Source organism: Aedes albopictus, chromosome 3, assembly GCF_035046485.1.
Source record: "Aedes albopictus strain Foshan chromosome 3, AalbF5, whole genome shotgun sequence".
Taxonomy (NCBI): domain Eukaryota; kingdom Metazoa; phylum Arthropoda; class Insecta; order Diptera; family Culicidae; genus Aedes; species Aedes albopictus.
This window is the reverse complement of record NC_085138.1, coordinates 247,328,446-247,349,562: the sequence shown is the minus strand read 5'-3', so window position 1 is coordinate 247,349,562 and position 21,117 is coordinate 247,328,446. Positions and strand designations below refer to the sequence as shown.

At 41.1% G+C, this 21,117-nt stretch overlaps 2 protein-coding genes across 9 annotated transcripts in view; both read right to left on the bottom strand.

Moving 5' to 3' along the window:
- The window catches only part of LOC109402885 (reversion-inducing cysteine-rich protein with Kazal motifs), a 125,454-nt gene that overhangs the window by 80,846 nt on the left and 23,491 nt on the right, over positions 1–21,117 (bottom strand). The window lies entirely within an intron of this gene.
- LOC109411823 (uncharacterized) lies at positions 15,712–18,043 on the bottom strand. The gene has a single exon (XM_019685437.3). It carries the CDS (start codon positions 17,238–17,240, stop codon positions 16,143–16,145), a length of 1,098 nt encoding a protein of 365 aa, XP_019540982.3. The 5' UTR covers positions 17,241–18,043; the 3' UTR covers positions 15,712–16,142.

The window sequence follows — 21,117 nt, the reverse complement described above, 5'->3', positions numbered from 1 at the left end:
TTTTTCGATTGTATTAGTCCTTTAAGGAGGATTAATCATCTTTTAAAATTACAAAATTTTTTTTAGTCATAGTTATATTGTTTTTTAAGTAGGGTTACTAAATATGATCAATAAAATTAACTTATATTCATAGATAGGCGATTTCGAATACTTTGACCCATTCTCACCCCCTCTAAGGGGTGAGATTGGGTCAATTTTCAATCATTTGTAGTTTAGTAAGCAATTCATATAATGTGATATTTTTTTTGCTAAACTATCAATACCACTTAGAAGAGTATACATACCAAATAAAAAGTTATTCCGACTTCAATTGCATTTGTTATTTAACAAACAATCTTTGAGTATCCTTTTTTGACCCATTCTCACCCCCAACGACGGTAGCTAAAAGATTTTGTCACTCCATGGGTCTTTTTTTTCGGGATGGGGCACAGGTATTTGCACTGTGTCCTGGCTAACAAGCCCAGGCTTAAGCGCTATTGATCGCTCTCTGAAACGATAAGAAACCCGTTATGTGAATGGGAAGGGATAGTAGGAAAGGGATGATATCCATTTATCGAGAGGTCAGCGACTCACCGACGCCCTCGTAAATAGAAAGGAGTTTGGATTTTGGTTTAGGAATGATCTGGAATTTAGTAGGAATAAATTATGTGATTAAATTATTATAAAATCAATACTGCACTTACGTATCACATCGTGCACAAAAATATTTTTTTCAACCTGTGCATAACCAATCAAGTTATAGCGGAAATACCCAAAACCAGAGATCTTTAAATTAACTATCCCCATATGAAAGAATCAAGTTCACTCGCCTAGAAGCTATGATTAAATATTAATGAAAACATTTTATGTTGAATATTGTTGTCCAACCAATTATTTACTATTGGTTATCAAGCGTTGCAACAATCGACACGCCACCATCTCGCGAATGTTGGAGTCACCTTCCTGACGGTAATGTTTGCGGTGAAGCAACTGGGGGTGATGATAATATTTGATGGCGAATTGGCAGCTAATTCATCCAGACTGTACTGTCATTTTTCCTAGCGTCAATTGCCTTCTAGATTCCTAATACTAATGGTGAGTGTAACGCAAAGATCTCCCACACCCATTCTCATGCTAAATTAGGGTCAATAATTGATGTTTTGATGATGTGATTGATAGCCACCACCAGTGCAGGTCTTGCCATGTCGTGCGATTCCTCTTAATATGTTTTACATAACATATTAATATTTCCGTCTGGTAGTTTGTTCCTAAAGGGCGCGTCAAACATATTGCTGACTGCTGGAGCTGATCTAACTACAATCATAAAAGTGATGTTAGCAGAGGATCTGTCCGTCATTTGGGCCTGGTGACCACGACTCCTTCCCTCAGCCAACAACATGTTTAATGCCCTCCCAGTTACCCTCCTCCCATAATCGCAAAAAAGCATCAATTTTAATGAAAAACTCGACAAATAAAAAATAATAGTAGATAGAAAAGAAAAAATCTCACCATTTTTAAATAGGCTCGGTTATGATCGCTTGCTCTTTCCGGTCACCGGGAAGAAATGCATCAAAATCAATTCTCCGGCATGGTTCAGCATCACGAGAAGCCGTTCAAAAGTTTGGGGTCACCCCCTCAAAAACATGTCATTTTTTTAGGCCCATATCTCCGCCAATTTGCGTCCGATTTCAAAACCCTAGGTTTCATTCAAAAGATAATAAGTCAAAGAAACTTTGAACATGATTTAAAAGAAACTTTTTCAAAAAAAAAATGTATGTAAACTTAACCCAAAGTTGCCAAATTCTCTAAAAAATGAATATAAACTTACGGCACTGTCGCTGGAAGTTGGGTCGACCAAATTTTAAGATGAGAGCGTTAATATGACCCATTTTCTATTAGCTTTCAACTGCTTTTTACAGAACTTAGCTAAAAAATCTAGAAAAAAGTTATTAAGTAAATTAATCCTTGATGTCATCGACCAAAAGTTTGGGGTCACCCCTCAATATGATGTATCGGCCAAAAGTTTGGGGTCACTTTCGTAAAACATGGAAAAGTGATTTGATGATATCTTCGTCATCTATAGTTCAATTTTAATTATTTATGGCTCATTTCAAAGATAATTAACTAAATTTACGTTTGATGTCTTTTACTTAACGTATTTAACGATTTTTGTATATAAAAATGTTATGTAAAGTTAGCACATTTTACCACGCTTCAAAAAATGAGGCAACTTTACGTTAAGTTTTAGTATGTAAACAACAAATATGTGTGGTTAAATGTCTATGCAGTAAGTATCATTCATTTTGTTTCAAATAAGTCAAGAAGAATTAAAATTGAATGAAAGATGACCAAGATATCAACAAATCACTTTTACATGTTTTACGATAGTGACCCCAAACTTTTGGCCGATACATCATATTGAGGGGTGACCCCAAACTTTTGGTCGATGACATCAAGGATTAATTTACTTAATAACTTTTTTTCTAGATTTTTTAGCTAAGTTCTGTAAAAAGCAGTTGAAAGCTAATAGAAAATGGGTCATATTACCGCTCTCATCTTAAAATTTGGTCGACCCAACTTCCAGCGACAGTGCCGTAAGTTTATATTCATTTTTTAGAAAATTTGGCAACTTTAGGTTAAGTTTACATACAAAATTTTTTGAAAAAGTTTCTTTTAAAACATGTTCAAAGTTTCTTTGACTTATTATTTTTTGAATGAAACCTAGGGTTTTGAAATCGGACGCAAATTGGTGGAGATATGGGCCTAAAAAAATGACATGTTTTTGAGGGGGTGACCCCAAACTTTTGAACGGGAGTGTACTTGAGAGTATGGAAAATTGCAAATTCATTAATCGTGAACATCCGAATTACCAAAAATACTATTTCATTAGCTGAAGTTAAAACGTCACGAGTCCGTTACATTAAAGATCTTTGTTTATCGATAAACATCATGAAACGTAAATTTTGGAATAAATTTTTCTTAATAGGGATACAAGCATGTTTTGTTTGTGAATCAACAAGATAATATGCAGCCATGTTTCTTTAACACAAAAAATTTCATTAAAACAGGTAAATGGACATTTTTGTTTAATTTGCGTTTTATTTTGTACAAAATAAAATGGCTTCGTACTACACCAATACAGAGTTTCATATTTTTACTCTCTTCTGGTCATAGTTGCTACTATAGCAATGGTGAGGACAGGAACCTAATTTGTTTCAACTTAAAACCATTACTCGTTAAAATGAGACGAAATACCAATGAAATGGCGTGCGTGCCAGCTGAAATGGACCAACGAAACATAAGCGATGGCCTTTCAATAAATAAATTTACTTTAAAAATCCTAATTACATAATATGTGAAATGAATTCAATTTTATTATGTATGACTGTCAATAAAACTACCCGAGCTCTGAACAGATGGCGTTCCGTTCGTTTAGTTAAGACCAGGCGCACCAGGTCCTTGTTCAAATTATTGGGGACTATTTTTATGATTCTTTGTGTGATTGATTTGACGTCATTGCTATAGCATTTTCATATAAACAAGCTTTCCCAGCAGAGATTTCATCTAATTTGAGATAGTTCCTCCAAAAAAAAAAAGAGTTTATATTATTTCATTCCATGATGTTAATTTTCACCATTTTCGAGACGCATAAATCACTTGCTATTAGGTATTTGATTAAAAACTAGCTATTTCCTGCAAACTTTGTCATGCGTACTGCATTTTTGACGTTGCAAGTAATTCACAAAAAATACACATGTTTTCAAAAGTTGCACCGATAAATCAAATGCACGCTCGCATTGTTGTTATAATCACATTTTTCAAACTTTTCTAAAAATAACCACACGCTGTCTTCACTTATGATTGTATCCATAAACTGTCGAATCTAATTTCAGACTCAGAATTACTCGAATAATTAAAAATAACTTTAATTCACGCTAATGAAAAGGAAAAATGATTCGACAAAAATCGAAATAATCTTTTTTCATTGTGGTCTAGTTTTTGGATTTATGACCTATGGCAGATCCACTGTGCGACTCGGCATGCTCATGAAGACGTTGAATCCTAAATATGTAACAAATTGCACACCACGTCACATCACCACGTGCCAAAGTCAGGAAAGTATAAACTGAAAATTGGAATTAAAGCGAAACTAGACGCATTTCCTCATTTTTTTGGTTTTTGATTTTTAACTAAATAACGAAGCAATATTTTCAAAATGACTGAAATTTTAAACCCGTATTTTTTTTATTTCGTCATTAGGGTGACCAATTTTCATATAGGGTGATCCAAAAAATCAAGGTTTTTTAAAACCAAAAATTTTCAAAAAATCGTTACTTTTGAACCATTAGACCGATTTTAAACTTCTTTTTGACGTAGGACTACGTCTCTGTTTTCTATACCTGGTGTCATTTCAAAATTTATGATACCGAGAGCGTTACGTTTGAGTGAAAGATTTCAAACGCTCACAGTATCGTCCCTACTTAACGAAATGATAAAAGAATCCCGTTATACGAAAGATGAAACTCCCGCGTTCCATTTGGAACATTCGGTAAACCTGAAAATCATTGATAAATAGTTGAAAAATTGTTTTAAAGTTTGACATTGCAAACGCTGAAATCTATAAATATGGGTAGCGGACAAAATTTCTCGTTCAGTCCACCAACGCTCTCTGATTGGTGCGCATCGTGATGGGCAACTTTGGTGCAGGAAGGAATGCGATCATGCGATAGCTGTTCGTCAGTTCCATTTCGACCAGCATCGGAGAAAGAGCTGGCAAGTGCCTCGGCTTTGGACTGTCAGTGCCAAAGGCGAGTGGCATTGCAAATCCGTTCACGGCAGCAAGCGGCAATGTTTCGGTGGCGGAGAAAACCCACTCGCATTGCATTGCGTGGAGAAATAATTTGAATCAATTGCCCAACATTCGTCCCGGTCCTTTTCAGGACCACCGAAACTAATTCCACAAGAGTTACGAATCGAAAAATGTTTCTTCATCGATCGAGAAAACTGCAGTGCAACCAAAAAGTGAAAAAAATTGAATGCCATTAATCAGCAACATTGATGAAGCCAGTCACTAATGATTCCACCTGGAATTTTGCAACGTTTTTCCTATTAAGGCCATTTTGTGTGAAACATTGTTTAATTCTAACATTTTTCGAATTACAATGATCTACACAATTCAATATTTTGGTTACTTTATCCGTTCATTGACAATTTACTCATTTCTGGGTTGGTTATTCGTTTGATGCGTTGGGGTACATGCGGGCGGGGCATGCAAATGAAATAAACTGGAAAGCCACCCAAATGGGAGGAGCTTCGCCTGCTAATCTAGGGATATAAAAGCTTTGTCCTCGGTTTTCTTTCGTCATTTTCGTTGGATCAGTCAAGGAGGTTAGTGGCGCCTCCACTACGACAGCAGCACACACCAACCCAGCGACGGCTCGGCTCGGCTGGAAATTTCGACCAAGGCAGCAAGCGGTGGGCCACTATACGACGGCTTCCAGCATTCAGCATGGAGAAAACCAACACGTATTACGTGGCATGGTGAATTCATCAAAATCGTCCATAATATAAACGGTCCTTTTCAGGACCACATAAAGTCTTCCCTGAACAGTTGGACCGCCATCGATCGAGAAAAGCTTGGTGCAATCCAAAGTGAAAGACAGCTCGGCTTCTCAGAAGAAGTGAAGCCCACCATTAATTTTATCCACGGCAGCAAGCAGTGAGTCAGTTTTCGGCGGTCCAGTATTTAGCGCAGAGAAAACCAACACACATCGCGTGACATGGTGAATTCATGAACAAACGGTCCTTATCAGGGCCACCGAAAATGATTCATCAAGAGTTAGAAATCGGATTATTTTCATCCATCAGTCGAGAAAAGTGTTGTGAAACCAAACAGTAAAAGAGTGAATACTCGTTGCTTGGCAACAGCGGAGACGGTCACTCAATCTTATCCACGGAAGCAAGCTACGAGGCAATTTTCGATGGTATCCAGCATTCACCGCGGAGAAACCCAACACGCATGCGTGAAATGGTGAATTCATGTAATTTTCTTTCTTAAATCGTCCAGATTCCTTGAAGGTTTAAGCCCATCGATCTCGAAAAGCGTTGTGCAACAAAAAAGTGAAATATTGAATGCTTGATGGCTCAGCAACAATGATAAAGCCGGCCACTAATGATTCCACCTGGAATTCTACATCGAATTTTCCAAATTAGAAACATTGCTCAACGAAAATTGGCTCATTTCTCGGTTGCTTAATGGTTTGAAGCGTCTGGGTGCAAGCGGGCGGGGCATGCAAACGAAATAAACTGGAAAGCCAGCCAAATGGGAGGAGCTTGACCTGCTAATCTAGGGGTATAAATGCTTTGTCCCCGGTTTTCTTTCGTCATTTTCGTTGGATCAGTCAAAGAGGTTGATAGCGCCTCCAGTACGACAGCAGCACAGACCAACCCAGCGACGGCTCGGCTCGGCTGGAAATTTCATCCAAGGCAGCAAGCGGCGGGCCAGTTTACGACTGCTTCCAGCATTCAGCATGGAGAAAACCAACACGCATTGCGTGGCGTGGTGAATTCATCAAAATCGTCCATAATATAAACGGTCCTTTTCAGGACCACCGAAAATCTTTCCAAAAGAGAATTGGATTCGATCGAGAATAGTGTTGCACCCAAAAAGTAAAAGACATCGTCGTTTCTCAGCAAGAGTGAGGTCGGCTATTAATTTTATTCACGGCAGCAAACAGTGGATCAGTTTTCGGTAGCCCAGCATTTAGCGCGGAGAAAACCAACATGCTTTGTGTGAAATTGCTAATTCATTCAATTTTCTTTCTTAAATCATCCTGATTCCTCAAAGGTTTCATTCCATAGATCGGCAAAAACGTGGTGCAATCGAAAAGTGAAAATATGCTTGGTGAAATGGCAAAATGGCTCCAGTGATGAAGCTGGCTGCTAATGGTATACAGAGTTCATCAACGCATTATCCTATCCGGACCGTTTTGTGTGAAGCATGGTTTAATTCTAACATTTTTCGAATTTAAATGATCCAAACCATTTAATATTTCGATAATTTAATCCTTTCAATGGAAATTTACTCATTTCTCGGTTGCTTAATGGTTTGAAGCGTCTGGGTACAAGCGGGCGGGGCATGCAAACGAAATAAACTGTAAAGCCACCCAAATGGGAGGAGCTTCGCCTGCTAATCTAGGGGTATAAAAGCTTTGTCCTCGGTTTTCTTTCGTCATTTTCGTTGGATCAGTCAAAGAGGTTGGTGGCGCCTCCAGTACGACAGCAGCACAGACCAACCCAGCGACGGCTCGGCTCGGCTGGACATTTCATCCAAGGCAGCAAGCGGCGGGCCAGTTTACGACGGCTTCCAGCATTCAGCATGGAGAAAACCAACACGCATTGCGTGGCGTGGTGAATTCATCAAAATCGTCCATAATATAAACGGTCCTTTTCAGGACCACCGAAAATCTTTCCAAAAGAGAATTGGATTCGATCGAGAATAGTGTTGCACCCAAAAAGTAAAAGACATCGTCGTTTCTCAGCAAGAGTGAGGTCGGCTATTAATTTTATTCACGGCAGCAAACAGTGGATCAGTCTTCGGTGGCCCAGCATTTGACGCGGAGAAAACCAACATGCATTGTGCAAAATTGTGAATTCATGTAATTTCCTTTCTTAAATCATCCTGATTCCTCAAAGGTTTCATTCCATAGATCGGCAAAAACGTGGTGCAATCGAAAGCTGAAAATATGCGTGGTGAAATGGCTCTGACACAGTGATCAAGCTGGCCGCTAATGGTATAAGGAATTCATCGATACATTATCATATCTAGACCGTTTTGTGTAAAACATGGTTGTAATTCTAACATTCTTTCGTCATTTTCGTTGGATCAGACAAGGAGGTTCGTGGCGCCTCCAGCCCGGCAGTAGCACACACTAACACAGCGACAAATCTCTGCTCGGCCAGGAATCTCACCAGGCAAGAAGTAAATCTACGGCAGCAATCAGTTTCCGACGGCGGGGAGAACCAACACGGCATGGTGAATTCATGTCGTTTCCTTCCTAAAATCGTCCATTAAACGGTCCTTTTCAGGACCACCGAATCTAATTCCTCAAGAGTTGCGAATCGGATAATTTTCCTTCATCGATTTAGAAATCATGGTAGCTTGCGACTTTGACTAGAATAACTTATGAATACGCTCAGCGAAATGGTTTACATTACAACTTTACTCCATGCATAGCTCCGCCCATTCCAAATTTGCCAACGTATCGTGGTTATGTATGTTGAGGATATAAAAGTCGGAATCTCGCATGGACTTTTGTCCATTTTGACTCTTCAGTCGCCGAAGGTGGTTCTTCCGAGGAAGTGTTTCGTTGTGCCGGTTGTTGTGTGACAGGTGATAGTGAGTACATTCCGTTCGTTGCTGAAAGGATGCCGCGCCGTTTGGAAGCAAAATATCTTGCGAACTTCCGCAAGCGGAAGCGTGAAGAGCAGGAAATCGAAGGAGTCTCGCCGAGGCCTGCTGTGACGAATGCGGAACGCATGAGGCAGTACAGGCAGCGGAGGAAAAATGCGCGGGAAACTATCGGCGTTGGTGTCCGGCCCGGTGTCAATGCCGGTACGACTGCGGCTGCCAATCTTGAGCCGGTGCTCAATTTTGTGCTGGAACCTCTTCCGGGCAGGAGCAATGATCCGGTGAGATTTGTAGCAGTCCCAGTCAACGGTACCTTGCCAAATGGTGCGGTTTCATATAGCGGTGAGTAAAATTATCATTTTCAAAGTGCATTCGCGGTCATGCAACTTGTATCACGCAAGCATTAAGTCGTTAGCATAGTATGATCCCGGTGCAGCTGTCAGGAAAAGTTTTCTGCTGTGCATTACTGCTGCAAGCTAGTTTGTCATCTAGTGTCGTATTTTCAAAAATAGCAGATAGCTGACTGAAAGCATTAAAAGTGCATGTATCTAATCTTTTTAAGTGAGCAAGTGTTGTTAAATAATACCATTCTTCAATTCATAATACTTAGTTGGTTTTATTTTTCCATTGAAACTCGGCTTGTTTCTTCGGTTACGTGCTTTTTTTTTACTTGCTGACTTTTTACGATTCGGTACAATGTACAGGGTTTGATATGAAATATATCGATTTGAATAGCTTATCGTGGGAAAGCTTTCACGTATTGATGTTTATGCTAATGATTAAAGCACTCCAATTCCACTACTTTTTACTTTTGTGCTTAATGTGGTAGAGTTTAGCGACAAATTCGTAAATTGAAAATCTGTAGCACTCATGGGGGACTCGACGGTTGACGTTAACACGTTGAGCTCTAAATGTGAACGTTGTATAATCTTTGTAATCCAAACATTATTCAATGGCAAGTGTATAGTAAGTTAAAGATTTTCCTCATTTTTCCTAGGAATCGCTCCATCTATTCATGTAGATGGGGAAGCCCATGTTGAACAATTTCGATCCCAAGGTAAGTGCATATTGACTGTTGTATGCATATTATTGTTGTGAAGATTTTCAAGTTTACCTGTCACCACATTAATTCCACAACGAAACCTATGTTTATTGATTGACGATACTTAATATACACTACTTTAGGAATACCCCTATAAAACTAAGATCATATTTGTCAACAGAAAGCATTTTTTGACGTATACAATATTTTGTGTATTTTTCTTCTCAAGAATATTTCAAATAATTTATGCCAGACACCAAGCCAGACACATTTTACCAAAAGCATTAATGATTTGGCAAACATTCAATCATTATTTTCAATCTCATTTTACAGAACTTGTTCCATTTCGTTCTGAGCAGAACGAGTCTGTTCTAATTCCTGATCACTTTGGTCAGGGTGAGTAAACTATTGGTATTATCATTACTAAATGGTGCGCATAATGAATCAATTAATGTTTACAGGAATTGACATATCTATACCAATTCAAGAAGAACCAAAATTCGATAAAGCTGATCGAGAGTTCCACAAACGGTTCACTGAAAATGAATTTGGTATACCGTGCAGCGTATGTGATAGGCTGTGGTTCATCAATGATCTAAAGTCGATCACCGAAGCTGCAGGGAGAGTGTTGATAGAGGGAAATCATTTTGAATCGGTCAATGAATTCAAAGTATGCCAGACTTGTCGCAGCAGTTTGCAACGTGGTGCTGTACCCAATTTGTCAACATCGAATGGGTTCAAATATCCACCTTATCCTTTGGGTCTTCCACCGCTGGACCCAATTAGTGAAAGGCTTATTTCACCACGACTGCCATTTATGCAGATTCGTCGCCTGCGCCAAGCGCAAGGTATGATTGACATATACATTTTCTCATTTTATTCGATTATATAAAATGTTATCCGAAATTTTAGGCAGTTACACGATCATTGGTCAGGTGATCAATGTTCCAGTAGATGTAGATGAGATGGTTAGGGCACTTCCACGCGAGCTTGAAGATGATTATGCTTTTAACGTGTGCATTAAAAAGCACCTTATTCATAAATCAAATTACTTGTCTGTATTCGTCAAAAAGTCTGTGGTGAAAGCTTGGTTGGAATATCTCGTTACCACTCCTTTGTATAGACGGGAGGGGGTAAGTTTTAACCAAGAACGATTGAACGCTATTGCTTCTGAGCCTCAACCTGGTTCATCGCGGGATGGAGACGCAATCCAGCTGGATGTTATCGAGGAAGCCAATGATGTGGAGATGTTTGCTGGCCAACAACAGACACTTATGTGGAATGAGGATAAGTGCTTGGAAATCGCCCCAGCACAAAACAGGAGACCAGTATCCATCGTTTACGATGATGATGCCGAGGAGCTTTCCTTTCCGGATATTTATCTTGGACACCCCAGAAAATTCAAGGCTGGGATTCACGTCACGCCTTTCATGAAGGCTACTAGTGAGCTGAGACGGAGTGATAGGCGAGGAGCCAAGCCCAACCATTTGCTGTACATGGCTATGAAGATTCTGCGTCTTCGAGTTACCGAAGGGTTACAGCATGTCTTCAAAAGCATGGGAACCGCGAACATAACGCGAGGACAGCTCAACGACCGAGCTTTCGTGGAAGGTCTTATGGAACGGAACCTGTCGTTTATGAAGTCGATACCAAATTCAGTGCAATATTGGTATCAAAGGAAACAGGACCTTTTCGCCATGATACGACAGTTGGGGAAGCCAACAATGTTCCTGACTCTGAGCGCCAGTGAAACTCAATGGCCTCTTTTGTTGAAGCAGCTACACAAACTCTCCAGTGAGTATAACGGCATTGCTTTAACGGACCCGCTGCAGGAGCTGAGTGCTCTACAGCGAGCAACGCTGGTCAATGACGATGCCGTCACGTGCTGCTTGTACTTCAACAAGCTTGTCGATGTTCTCATGACGATCCTTTCTTCACCAAGGTTCAGCCCGTTGGGAAAGCATTACGTCGTGGACTCCTTCAAGCGCATCGAGTTTCAGCATCGCGGCAGCCCACATGCACATATCATGCTTTGGCTCGCAAACGATCCTAACGAAACTGTTTCTGAAGATATGCCTGCTACAATGGAACTTATTAGGAAAGTTAGTTCCATCAGCGCTGTGCATTTGCCAGAAACGATCAAGAAGCAGATTCATGACCACACGCGTACTTGCTACAAACGTAATGAAAAGCGTTGCAGGTTTAACATACCGTACTGGCCAATGGACGAAGAGCGAACACTGATTCCTCTCACCGCTGATGATAGTCGCCGTGATCAATTGAGGAAGCGTGCCTCGGAAATGAGACAAATTTTGGAAACCAAGGCATTTGACACGTTAGAGGAGTTTCTAGACGACTGTAAATGTACATACGAGTACTACCTTGATGTTCTGCGTTCTTCGATTAAGCGACCAACGATCTTCCTGAAGCGAGTGATGAATGAGCTATGGACGAATCCTTTCAACCCATGGATTGCTCAAAAGCTTCGTTCTAACATGGATTTGCAGTTCATCCTCGACGTGTACTCATGTGCGTGTTACTTGGTTGACTATGTCAACAAGTCCAACCGCGGTATAAGTGGATTGCATCGAGAGCTTATCGCTCTGCAAGAGCAGTATCCGGACCAAGATTACACGGCTTTGCTGAAGAAGGTTAGTTTGAAAATGCTGAACTCTGTGGAGATGTGTGCCCAGGAAGCTGCATGGGTACTTCTGCGATTGCCTATGTCTGAAGCCAGCAGGAAAGTTCAATTCTTACCAACGATGTGGCCTCATGAAAGGATAAGATCTAGGAAACAGTACAGGCAGATGGATGAAGAGGAAATCGATGAGGATTCGACTGATGTGTGGACCAAGAACATTATCCAGAAATACGAAGAGCGCGATGGCTTAGAAGATGTGTGTTTAGCTGATTTCGCAGCACGGTACACTCAAAGAAGAGGTACTAACACCTACACTATCCGGAATGTTCCACGAATATTGAGATGGCGTGGCTACAGCATGAACGAGTTGGCTGAGTACAAGCGTGAATCGGTACTTTTGTTTTGGCCATTCAGAAGCGAAGTCTGCGACATTCTGGATGGCAACAAGTTTCTTCAGCTTTATGATATGAACGAGGCAGATCTCTTGAGAAAACGAAGGGAATATGACTGCGAGCTGAACTTGGAACAGACTGTAGAGGAATACCTTCGTACTTGTGAGAACGAAGAGGTTGGTGAGCAGGAGAATGCCGCTACAGAGAAGAATGATGAATTTGTGCGAACGATCATCATGGAGCCCAACAACGACGATATTGAACATTTGCCCACAGGAGCACTGAATGCTGTCATCAGGCAACGTACTAATGTCATGTCGAAAGAAGATTACTGTGCAATGGTGCGGACAACCAATGCTGAGCAGCGCGACCTCATCCTGCAAATGATCCACAGTTTGCACAGTTACGATGAAAGCAGCAAGCCGATGCAGATTTTCTTTACTGGACCTGCTGGGTGCGGTAAAACATTCACTCTGCGCATTTTAATGGAGACGATAAATCGCTACAGTCAAGCCCACAACGCGCAGAAGAACGCCTATGTGGCGTGTGCTTCCACCGGAAAAGCAGCCGTTGCTATAGGAGGAACAACCGTTCATTCAGCGTTTCGGATCACTATGTCAAGGCGAGCCAATTCGAAACTCAGCTTTGAGATGCTGCAGTTGTACCGCAATGCTTTTGCAAACATTAAGGCGGTCATAATCGATGAAGTTAGTATGATTGGTGCGGATATTCTCAACACCATTCATGCGCGTCTTCAGGACATTAGTGGCAATTATGATGATCCATTTGGCGGAATTAACATCGTATTCTGTGGAGACTTGCGACAATTGCCACCCGTCAATGCAAGGCCTGTTTACAAGCCTACAGGTAATTCCTTTCACGGTGCTGTTCTTTGGCAAGCATTGGATTTCTTACCGCTTGTTAAGGTGATGCGGCAGACAGATGTAGAGTTCTCCAGTATACTCACTAAGATTGGTAATGGCCAGCAAATGACTGCTGAGGAGACCAAACTGATTGAAAGTCGGTTCCGTACTGTAGAGTGGTGTAAACAAAACGCACCAGGAGCAATAAGGCTTTATCATCGGAATGCGGATGTTGAAGCATACAACAACGAAGTACTGCATAATCAGGATGCTCTGGACTGTATAGCGGATGACGTTTTCGCGGGATACAAGGACGCTGGTCAACTGGCAAGCTCTCGCATCAAGCTCTACAAGATGAGCGTCGTGGAAACCGGTGGGTTACCGTATTTGCTACGCCTTTCCGTTGGTATGCCATACATGATTACAACCAACGTCGATGTAGAAGATGGCGTAGTGAATGGTGCGATAGGTGAGCTGAAATATATTGAAAAGGATGAAGACGGCTCAGTTGTGAAACTATGGTTCAAGTACGACAACGAGACGATAGGTGCTGCGTTGAGGATCAAATCGCGACCAACTGTCTATTCAAGACCAGGAATTCTGCAACCCGATTGGACTCCTATTGCAAAGCGTTCAGGTAACATAAAGCTAAGCAGCATCATTAAATGCAAACGCATACAGTTTCCGGTGGTTAGTGCCTGTGCGTTAACAGTTCATAAGTCGCAAGGTGGCACTTTCTCCGAGGTCGTGTATGATTATGACAAGAGTCAAGATCAGCAATTGGTGTACGTTGGCTTGTCACGTGTTACGACGCTTCAAGGCCTTTACTTGACGAACACCGCAAACTCGTTTAAATTTCATCATGCTAAGGGTAGCAACTCACCAAAGATGGTGGATTTAAGGAACGAGTTGTTGCGTTTGAGTAATCACCGACTGCGTACACTAGGAGATGAACTGAGTGAAGTAGTTGAAAACAGCGGCTCTGCATGCACATTGATGAGCCTCAATGTACAGAGTTTGAACGCTCACGCGCAGGACATAGCGACTGATCGAATCCTTTCAAGCGTAGAATTTCTCGCTCTGAATGAAACCTGGATGGATGCTACCTCTCTAATAGAGATTGATGGATATAAGCGCATCACCCAGTGCAAGCGAATGGGTATGAGAGCGGCTGGAGTCGCGATCTATCAGAAAGAAACGGCATCAACCGTGGCTGTTCCGCATCCCATCAAGCAACTCGGTGAGGATCGAGACGAGACGTTTGCCGAAGTGATCAACTATGGAGACATATGTGCAGCAAAGGTTAATGTTATGGGAACCGAAGTACTTCTGATGTCGGTTTACATTTCACCAGGAACAACCATAAGAAATACGAAGTTGTTCATGACGCGGAAATTGTTCAGATATGTTAGACTGGACACACCAATGGTTGTCACTGGAGACTTTAATATTGACGTTTCCAAACAAGAAAATTTTGATTTCCTTAACTTCATGAAGAAGCATTTAAATTTAACATTAGCTAATCCTCATAACGAAGCAACCACACTAGGTGGTTCGTGTATTGATTTAACCTTTATTAAAAATATTAGCGCAGAGTGTAGACGCTATTGCTCTTATTTTTCTTATCACCGTCCAATTTTATCTGTGCTCGCAGTAGAAGTGCCCGAACCATCAAACATCTAATCTACAGGAAATACATCGCTACGCTCAAGAAACCGGAGCCCGGAATGCAACGTTATTCGATACGATACACAGCAAATGCTCACCACAAACAACACCTGGTCGCTAACAATCATCGGTAGCACAAGAACCTTCCCAGGAACATCAGAACCACCAAACACCAAACGGTCCTTTTCAGGACCACCAAAAATAGTCCACAAGAGTTATTGGAGAATTCCAGATCCAAATATTTTCATTTCTGTTCTTGACACTTCTTCTATTTCTTCTCTACTTCTTTTTCTACTTCTTTTTGTTCTTCTTGGCAGAAATCCAAACTGAAACGGAGCCTGTCTCTCAGCTCAGCGTTTAATCATCACTTAAACAACTATTAACAACTGAGAATTTTCTTTCAAATCTGCAATGTTCGTACGCACAAACACGGAAGTCAAGATCCTCGACCGTAACGGAAATGACGTCCAGACACCCTTGCTGTTGCTAGATAGCTGCGCATTCACCAGATAGGGTAGAAGCTTCAAAAAAGTTTATTACACGCTAAAAGTTGTCCTACGTCAAGCTTGCGGTTATGTCTCAGACATTACCCACCCCTAGTTTTTTTGTTTGAAAGCTATTTAAAAACACGTTAAAAGGGCTAACATGTAAAGAGTACTATAAAATATGCACGTTTCCATGGTCTCGGTACCCTGGTTTTATATTTTTATCAGAAAATTCAGGAAATTTTTCGTAACATATAAAAAAAAAAGTGTATCTATAAGTATCATAACTTCTAACGAAATGATGGGAGTTCGGCTTTGCAGTCTAAAGTTCTCTAGAACGTCCCTTTAGGACTCGTCCCTACGTTTCGGCAATTGTTGATGCCTTCTTCAGGGGAACTGGGGGGAGGGTTTATTTTAAATGTTGTTTTGTACAATATCTTAGAATCTATACTTACAAATCATGGATATCGTTCACCGTCTAATGTCTTTGCTAATAGTGTTGTCGATGTTGACGATGAGAAATTGCAAAATGTAAGTTTCTCAAACGGCATCGCTGGATAAATTACTAGTTTATCATTTGGGATTCATAACAAGATATTTATTAATCATCATCGTTGACATCATAGAAACAAACAATTTCCTATGTTTCAAAAGTTTAACAATTATGAACCACAGTTGTACATGCAACCAGGAGTGGGGGCCGGAGCTGGAGCTGGCGTCGGAGCTGAGGAAGGAGCTGGCGTCGGAGCTGGAGTAGGAGCTGGTGGTGCAGGGCCGCCGGCATTGTAACGAGGGTTCAAGTCTTCATCTAAGCATGTTCTCTGAGCAAGAACAAGCCCAGCAGCCACCTGGAAGTATCCAGCCGAATGGTTTGCTACACCATAATCCTTCATGCAGGCATGGCCAGTCCAGAATCGAGCACATTCATTACAATTAGGGGCACCAAGAGCGGAATCCACACAAACTTGCGTTGCTGGGTCCTTGATCTGCGGTGTAGGCACAGCATACTCGCGAATGTATTTACGAGTCAAGTTGAAAGTAACCCCATCATAAAGCCCTTCAGCCAGATACTGGCATCTGTACAGACATTGAGTTTCAGGAACTTCCGGAAACACTCCCTGAGCATATTGCTCAAGCAATTCCTTCGGTGTACGCAAAATAAGCATGCAATCAACAGCAGCTTGAACAGCGTCCAACTGTGGCAGCGGAATGTATTCTTCGGAGCTCTTGAGGTTACCATATTGGTGGTAGTAGCACAAGAATGCCTGATAAGCTTGCGTGCAATCGTCTTGGCACGGGGCTATATTGGCACTGACACAGTCCTGAGTACGCTTCACATAACAGGTATCGCCACAACCTGGCGCGAAATAGCTTTCGATGACCGGCCCGTGCAGTCCGGAGTTGTTTCCTCCAACACTCCACCATCCAGCGTTGATACCGGCACACCGAATCAAACACTTCAAACTGGGATCATCTGTGACATAGTTGTAAGCCACGAGGTTTTCAACGGATGCTGGTGAGACTTGAAGGTATTCCGCGCATTCGTCCAGCTCTTGTCGGAAGCTCTTCAGTTGGTAGGCGAAATGTGACTCCTCAACATCTACGGGAACCGATGGTGGGTAGTAAACGGCCGACGCAGTTGCCGCAATGGCGACAATAAAAAGGGCAACTATTATGTTCATTAAAACTGAATTTGTCGACCTATGCAAAAAATGAACAATTTCAGCGGTGGGTGACCCGAAACTGATGGCATAATTCATTCTTTTTGTGGCTTTTATAACAATCGCATGTTTCCGCACGTATTTCAAATGCGTGATGATGTTATATAAATACACAAGCAGATTGTGTCTATTTCAAAGGAACTGGGTTGAATTGTAAGTTGTTTGGAAGCTTTAATTGGCATTTGAATATGTTTTAATCAGTATAAAGCTCAGGAAGCTACATTTTCTTTTAACCTATATCTGGGATTATTTGGTTGAATTTCATACTATGGCAAATTTGAACACATCATCAAAAATATTTACTAGATTGTTCATCTTTGATAAAATGTAATAACATGATAACACAGCGCAACATTATTTTGTCTCAAGAGCAAACTTATGTGTCTCTGACAGATTTTGGTCCGCTGAATCCGAATCTGGGCTCAGATTTGCTTCAGCTGTACTTCAATGAGAAAGCATTCACTCAAAAGCAATCTTGTTTGGGTGTTTTCTTAGATAGGGTGATTTTGACATAGTGACTTTCGATGCCATATTGAAAGCCGCACGGAGTAATAGTATAGGTATCTCTAATGACTTCCAATTGTATTTACCAAATGCTCGAAAACCGACATCTCTTCTCGACATTGCGTCAATCAGCGATTAGGAAATTGAGTCTTTGTGGATGCCCCCAAGGCGGAGTCTTGTCACCACTTTTGTTGAATCTCGTAGCAGATAGGGAAACTGGGAGTAAGACGCCCACGTTAAGGGAGAGCCCAACTTTGACCACGAAACACTTTATAATACACACTTTTTTGACACAAATATAAAGCATCAACATGTTTTCTTCTAAATGGAAGAAACTATCAACCAGTTTCAAAAATTCATATTTGAAAAAAGATTGATTTTCAGCATTTTAATTTAAATGCGGGGTAAAACGCGCCACTAGCTACAGCTAACGCCAGGATGCCAAATTGTGCATATATACCTGCGTGCATGGTTTATTGTCAAGTTTTATTGTTCGTGAACGGTGTACAGCCAATACATAATTATGGATAACCTGTAATTATGGGTCAATTCCATTTAAATGTTTAATGAACTGTTTTAGTTATAGTGTTCTACACATTTTATGCCAAAATTTGGATCTTAATGGCTATTTTAATGTAATTAACTAGGGGTGGGATGGAAGCAAGAATCGGTATATTCGCCTCACTCCATTCATATTCACTCCTCTTTGCTGAAGCGAATCGAGAAAGATGCAGCAAACGGATCGTCCATGATCAAACACGCAACCCCATCACCAATGGGAAGCGATGAGCCAGCTGTTTGACATGCATATTCGTTGCCATGCGTCGCAGTTTGGATCGCAAGCGAATAAATGAATGGCGAATGGTGAAGAATGCTGGTGAGCGATCGAAGCGGCTATTATCATAAGTAGAAGAGAATTTCTGCATGTAATGCATACATTTTTACTGTATTGTTGTTGAAATGCTAGATTAGCAAAGAAAATAATTCGAAAACATCAAAAATTCGTACGCACAATGTCAACCGCATCACTCATGAATCGCATTCGCTTGCGATGCGAATGTGGACGAATGAGTAATTTCCAAGTGTGGCTTCCCACCGTTCGCCGGAGTTTGCTGTCGTCGCTGACAAGCATACACACGAACTAAAGCGACAACCGTTCGCTGCTGACTGTCTTCGAATGTGGAAGAAGATGAAAAGTGGAAATTAGGAACCCTGGATGAAAGTGTGCAAAATAAGTTATGGGGATAGCGAGAAGAAATTGCTTTAAAATTATGTAAAAAAGTGCAAAAATTTGACAGGAAAAAGTTACATCAAAAGTAACAAAAAGTATTTTGATGTTTTTGTACAATTTTTATGGTAAAAATGTGTAAACTTAAATATTTAAAAGCATTTTTATTCTTATTTTAACGATTCCAGTTGAAAAAGATATAAAAAGTAACGTGGTTTGCCTAAAACAAGGGTGGCGCATCTTGCCCCCTATGGGCGTTATTGCCGCAGTTCCTCTACACGGAGAGACGAAACTACCCAAAAGTAAGTTCTTTCCATTCAACTTCGGGGTTGCGTGCGTCAAGCCAATTTTGAGTTGATGGAATCGATGTTTTTGTTGGGTTGTTCCCGCTTGCTTCCATGTGAAAAAAGTACCTAATTTTAGGTTTTTTTCACCCAACCGAAATTTCGACTAGGTTGTATTTACTCAAATTTGAGTACTGTGCTAGAAACTCAGTTTTGGCTTGACGCACGGAACTGCAAAAGTTGGGCTGTTTCTCTCTTCACTCTCTGACAACAATAGAAAGAGCGCATGAAAAGGGAGATGAAAAAGAACTCAAAATTGAGTTTAAAAGTACCTAATTTTGAGTTTTTCAGTTTCTCCGTGTACGCTATTGAGGCAACTCAATAATAGTGGAATTCCTACTTATGGTTTTGCCGGCGACTATCTAACATTGTTAGTCAGTATGAGCTTCAGCACTCTTTTCGACCTGATGCCAAGTGAGGGGGTTAGAAGCAAAGGGGTGTAAGTAACAAAAACCCACTATCGAGTAAATGAGGTTAAAAGTTTTCGACCAATTTTTCATCCCATACAAAATGTATGGAGCTTCAAAATCAACCCAATTTTCTCTGATTTATTGTAATTTTTCCAATCATCGTGGAAACAATCTTAGAAAAGTTCCTGAAAGCTTGAAACCTGAAGAATTTTATGATATGCTCAGCTCAAAATCGACAAAATGGTCACTTACACCCCTTCGATTCTGGGCCCCTCAAGTATCCTTCAGGTATGTAGTTGAGGGTTGGTGTCGCCAATATGGCCTTTCGGTAAATCCGAATAAAACATCTATTGTTCTTTCCACGGAAAAGCGAAACCGTAATGGCGTTCGACCTTTGCGTCTCTTTTATTCTGAAGATCAGGCAAAGTACGTTGGAGATATTCTTGATTCCAAGCTGTCATGGACACCTCAAATTGAGTTCAGAATCAAAAAAGCTTGCATAGCCTTCGGACATTGCCGGCGAACCTTTGGTAAAACTTGGGGTCTAAAACCCAAGTATATCAAATGGATTTACACAACTGTTGTTCGGTCAATATTGGCCTATGGATGTCTTGTGTGGTGGCAAAAGGGCTAAGTGAAAACAATCCAATCAAAATTAGACCATCTCCAAACGATGTGGTCAATGGCGATGTCTGGAGCGTTCTCTTCAACTCCCACGGCAGCGCTCGAAGTTTTCTTTGACGTTGCCCCACTACACATTCATCTCAAACAAGAAGCCCTTTCTTGCACTTACCGCCTATGGGTACTCGGTTTACTAGGGGAAACTCCTGTGAACCGCAGATCAACACACACCTCGTTGTTTCCACTATTGAGGAATTGGGACAATGTGGTCCTTGCTCCAAGTAATCTTACAGTTGCTTGTAATTTTCCATATAGGACATTTTCCACGAAATTCCCTTCTTGGGATAAGTGGATATCTAGGTATCTGAAGAGAAGTATTTCAGACGGCATCGTATGTTACACTGATGGCTCCCTTCTCGAATGTCGAGCAGATGCAAATGTCCACTCTCGTGAACTAAAGCTACATCAGTCTTACTCACTTAGTCGACACTGGTTCGTTTTTCAGGCTGAAATCTGTGCTCTTATGTGCGGAGTGCAATTAGCACTTCAGCAGCACGTAATGGGCAAAGTCGTATCTGTTCAGATAGCAAGGCTGCTATTAAAGCACTTGCTTTGGCCAACTCTAGGCCAAAGATAGTTATCGCTTGTCGAACTCGAATCGAGGAGCTGAATTCAGCAAATACTTTTTACCTTGTATGGGTACCTGGCCTTATTTCCGTATTTCCTTGACTTCCTTGGGCATAGAGTATCATCGTGCCTGCCACACGATATACACATGCAAAATGGTCATTGGCAGAGGAAGCTCTCAG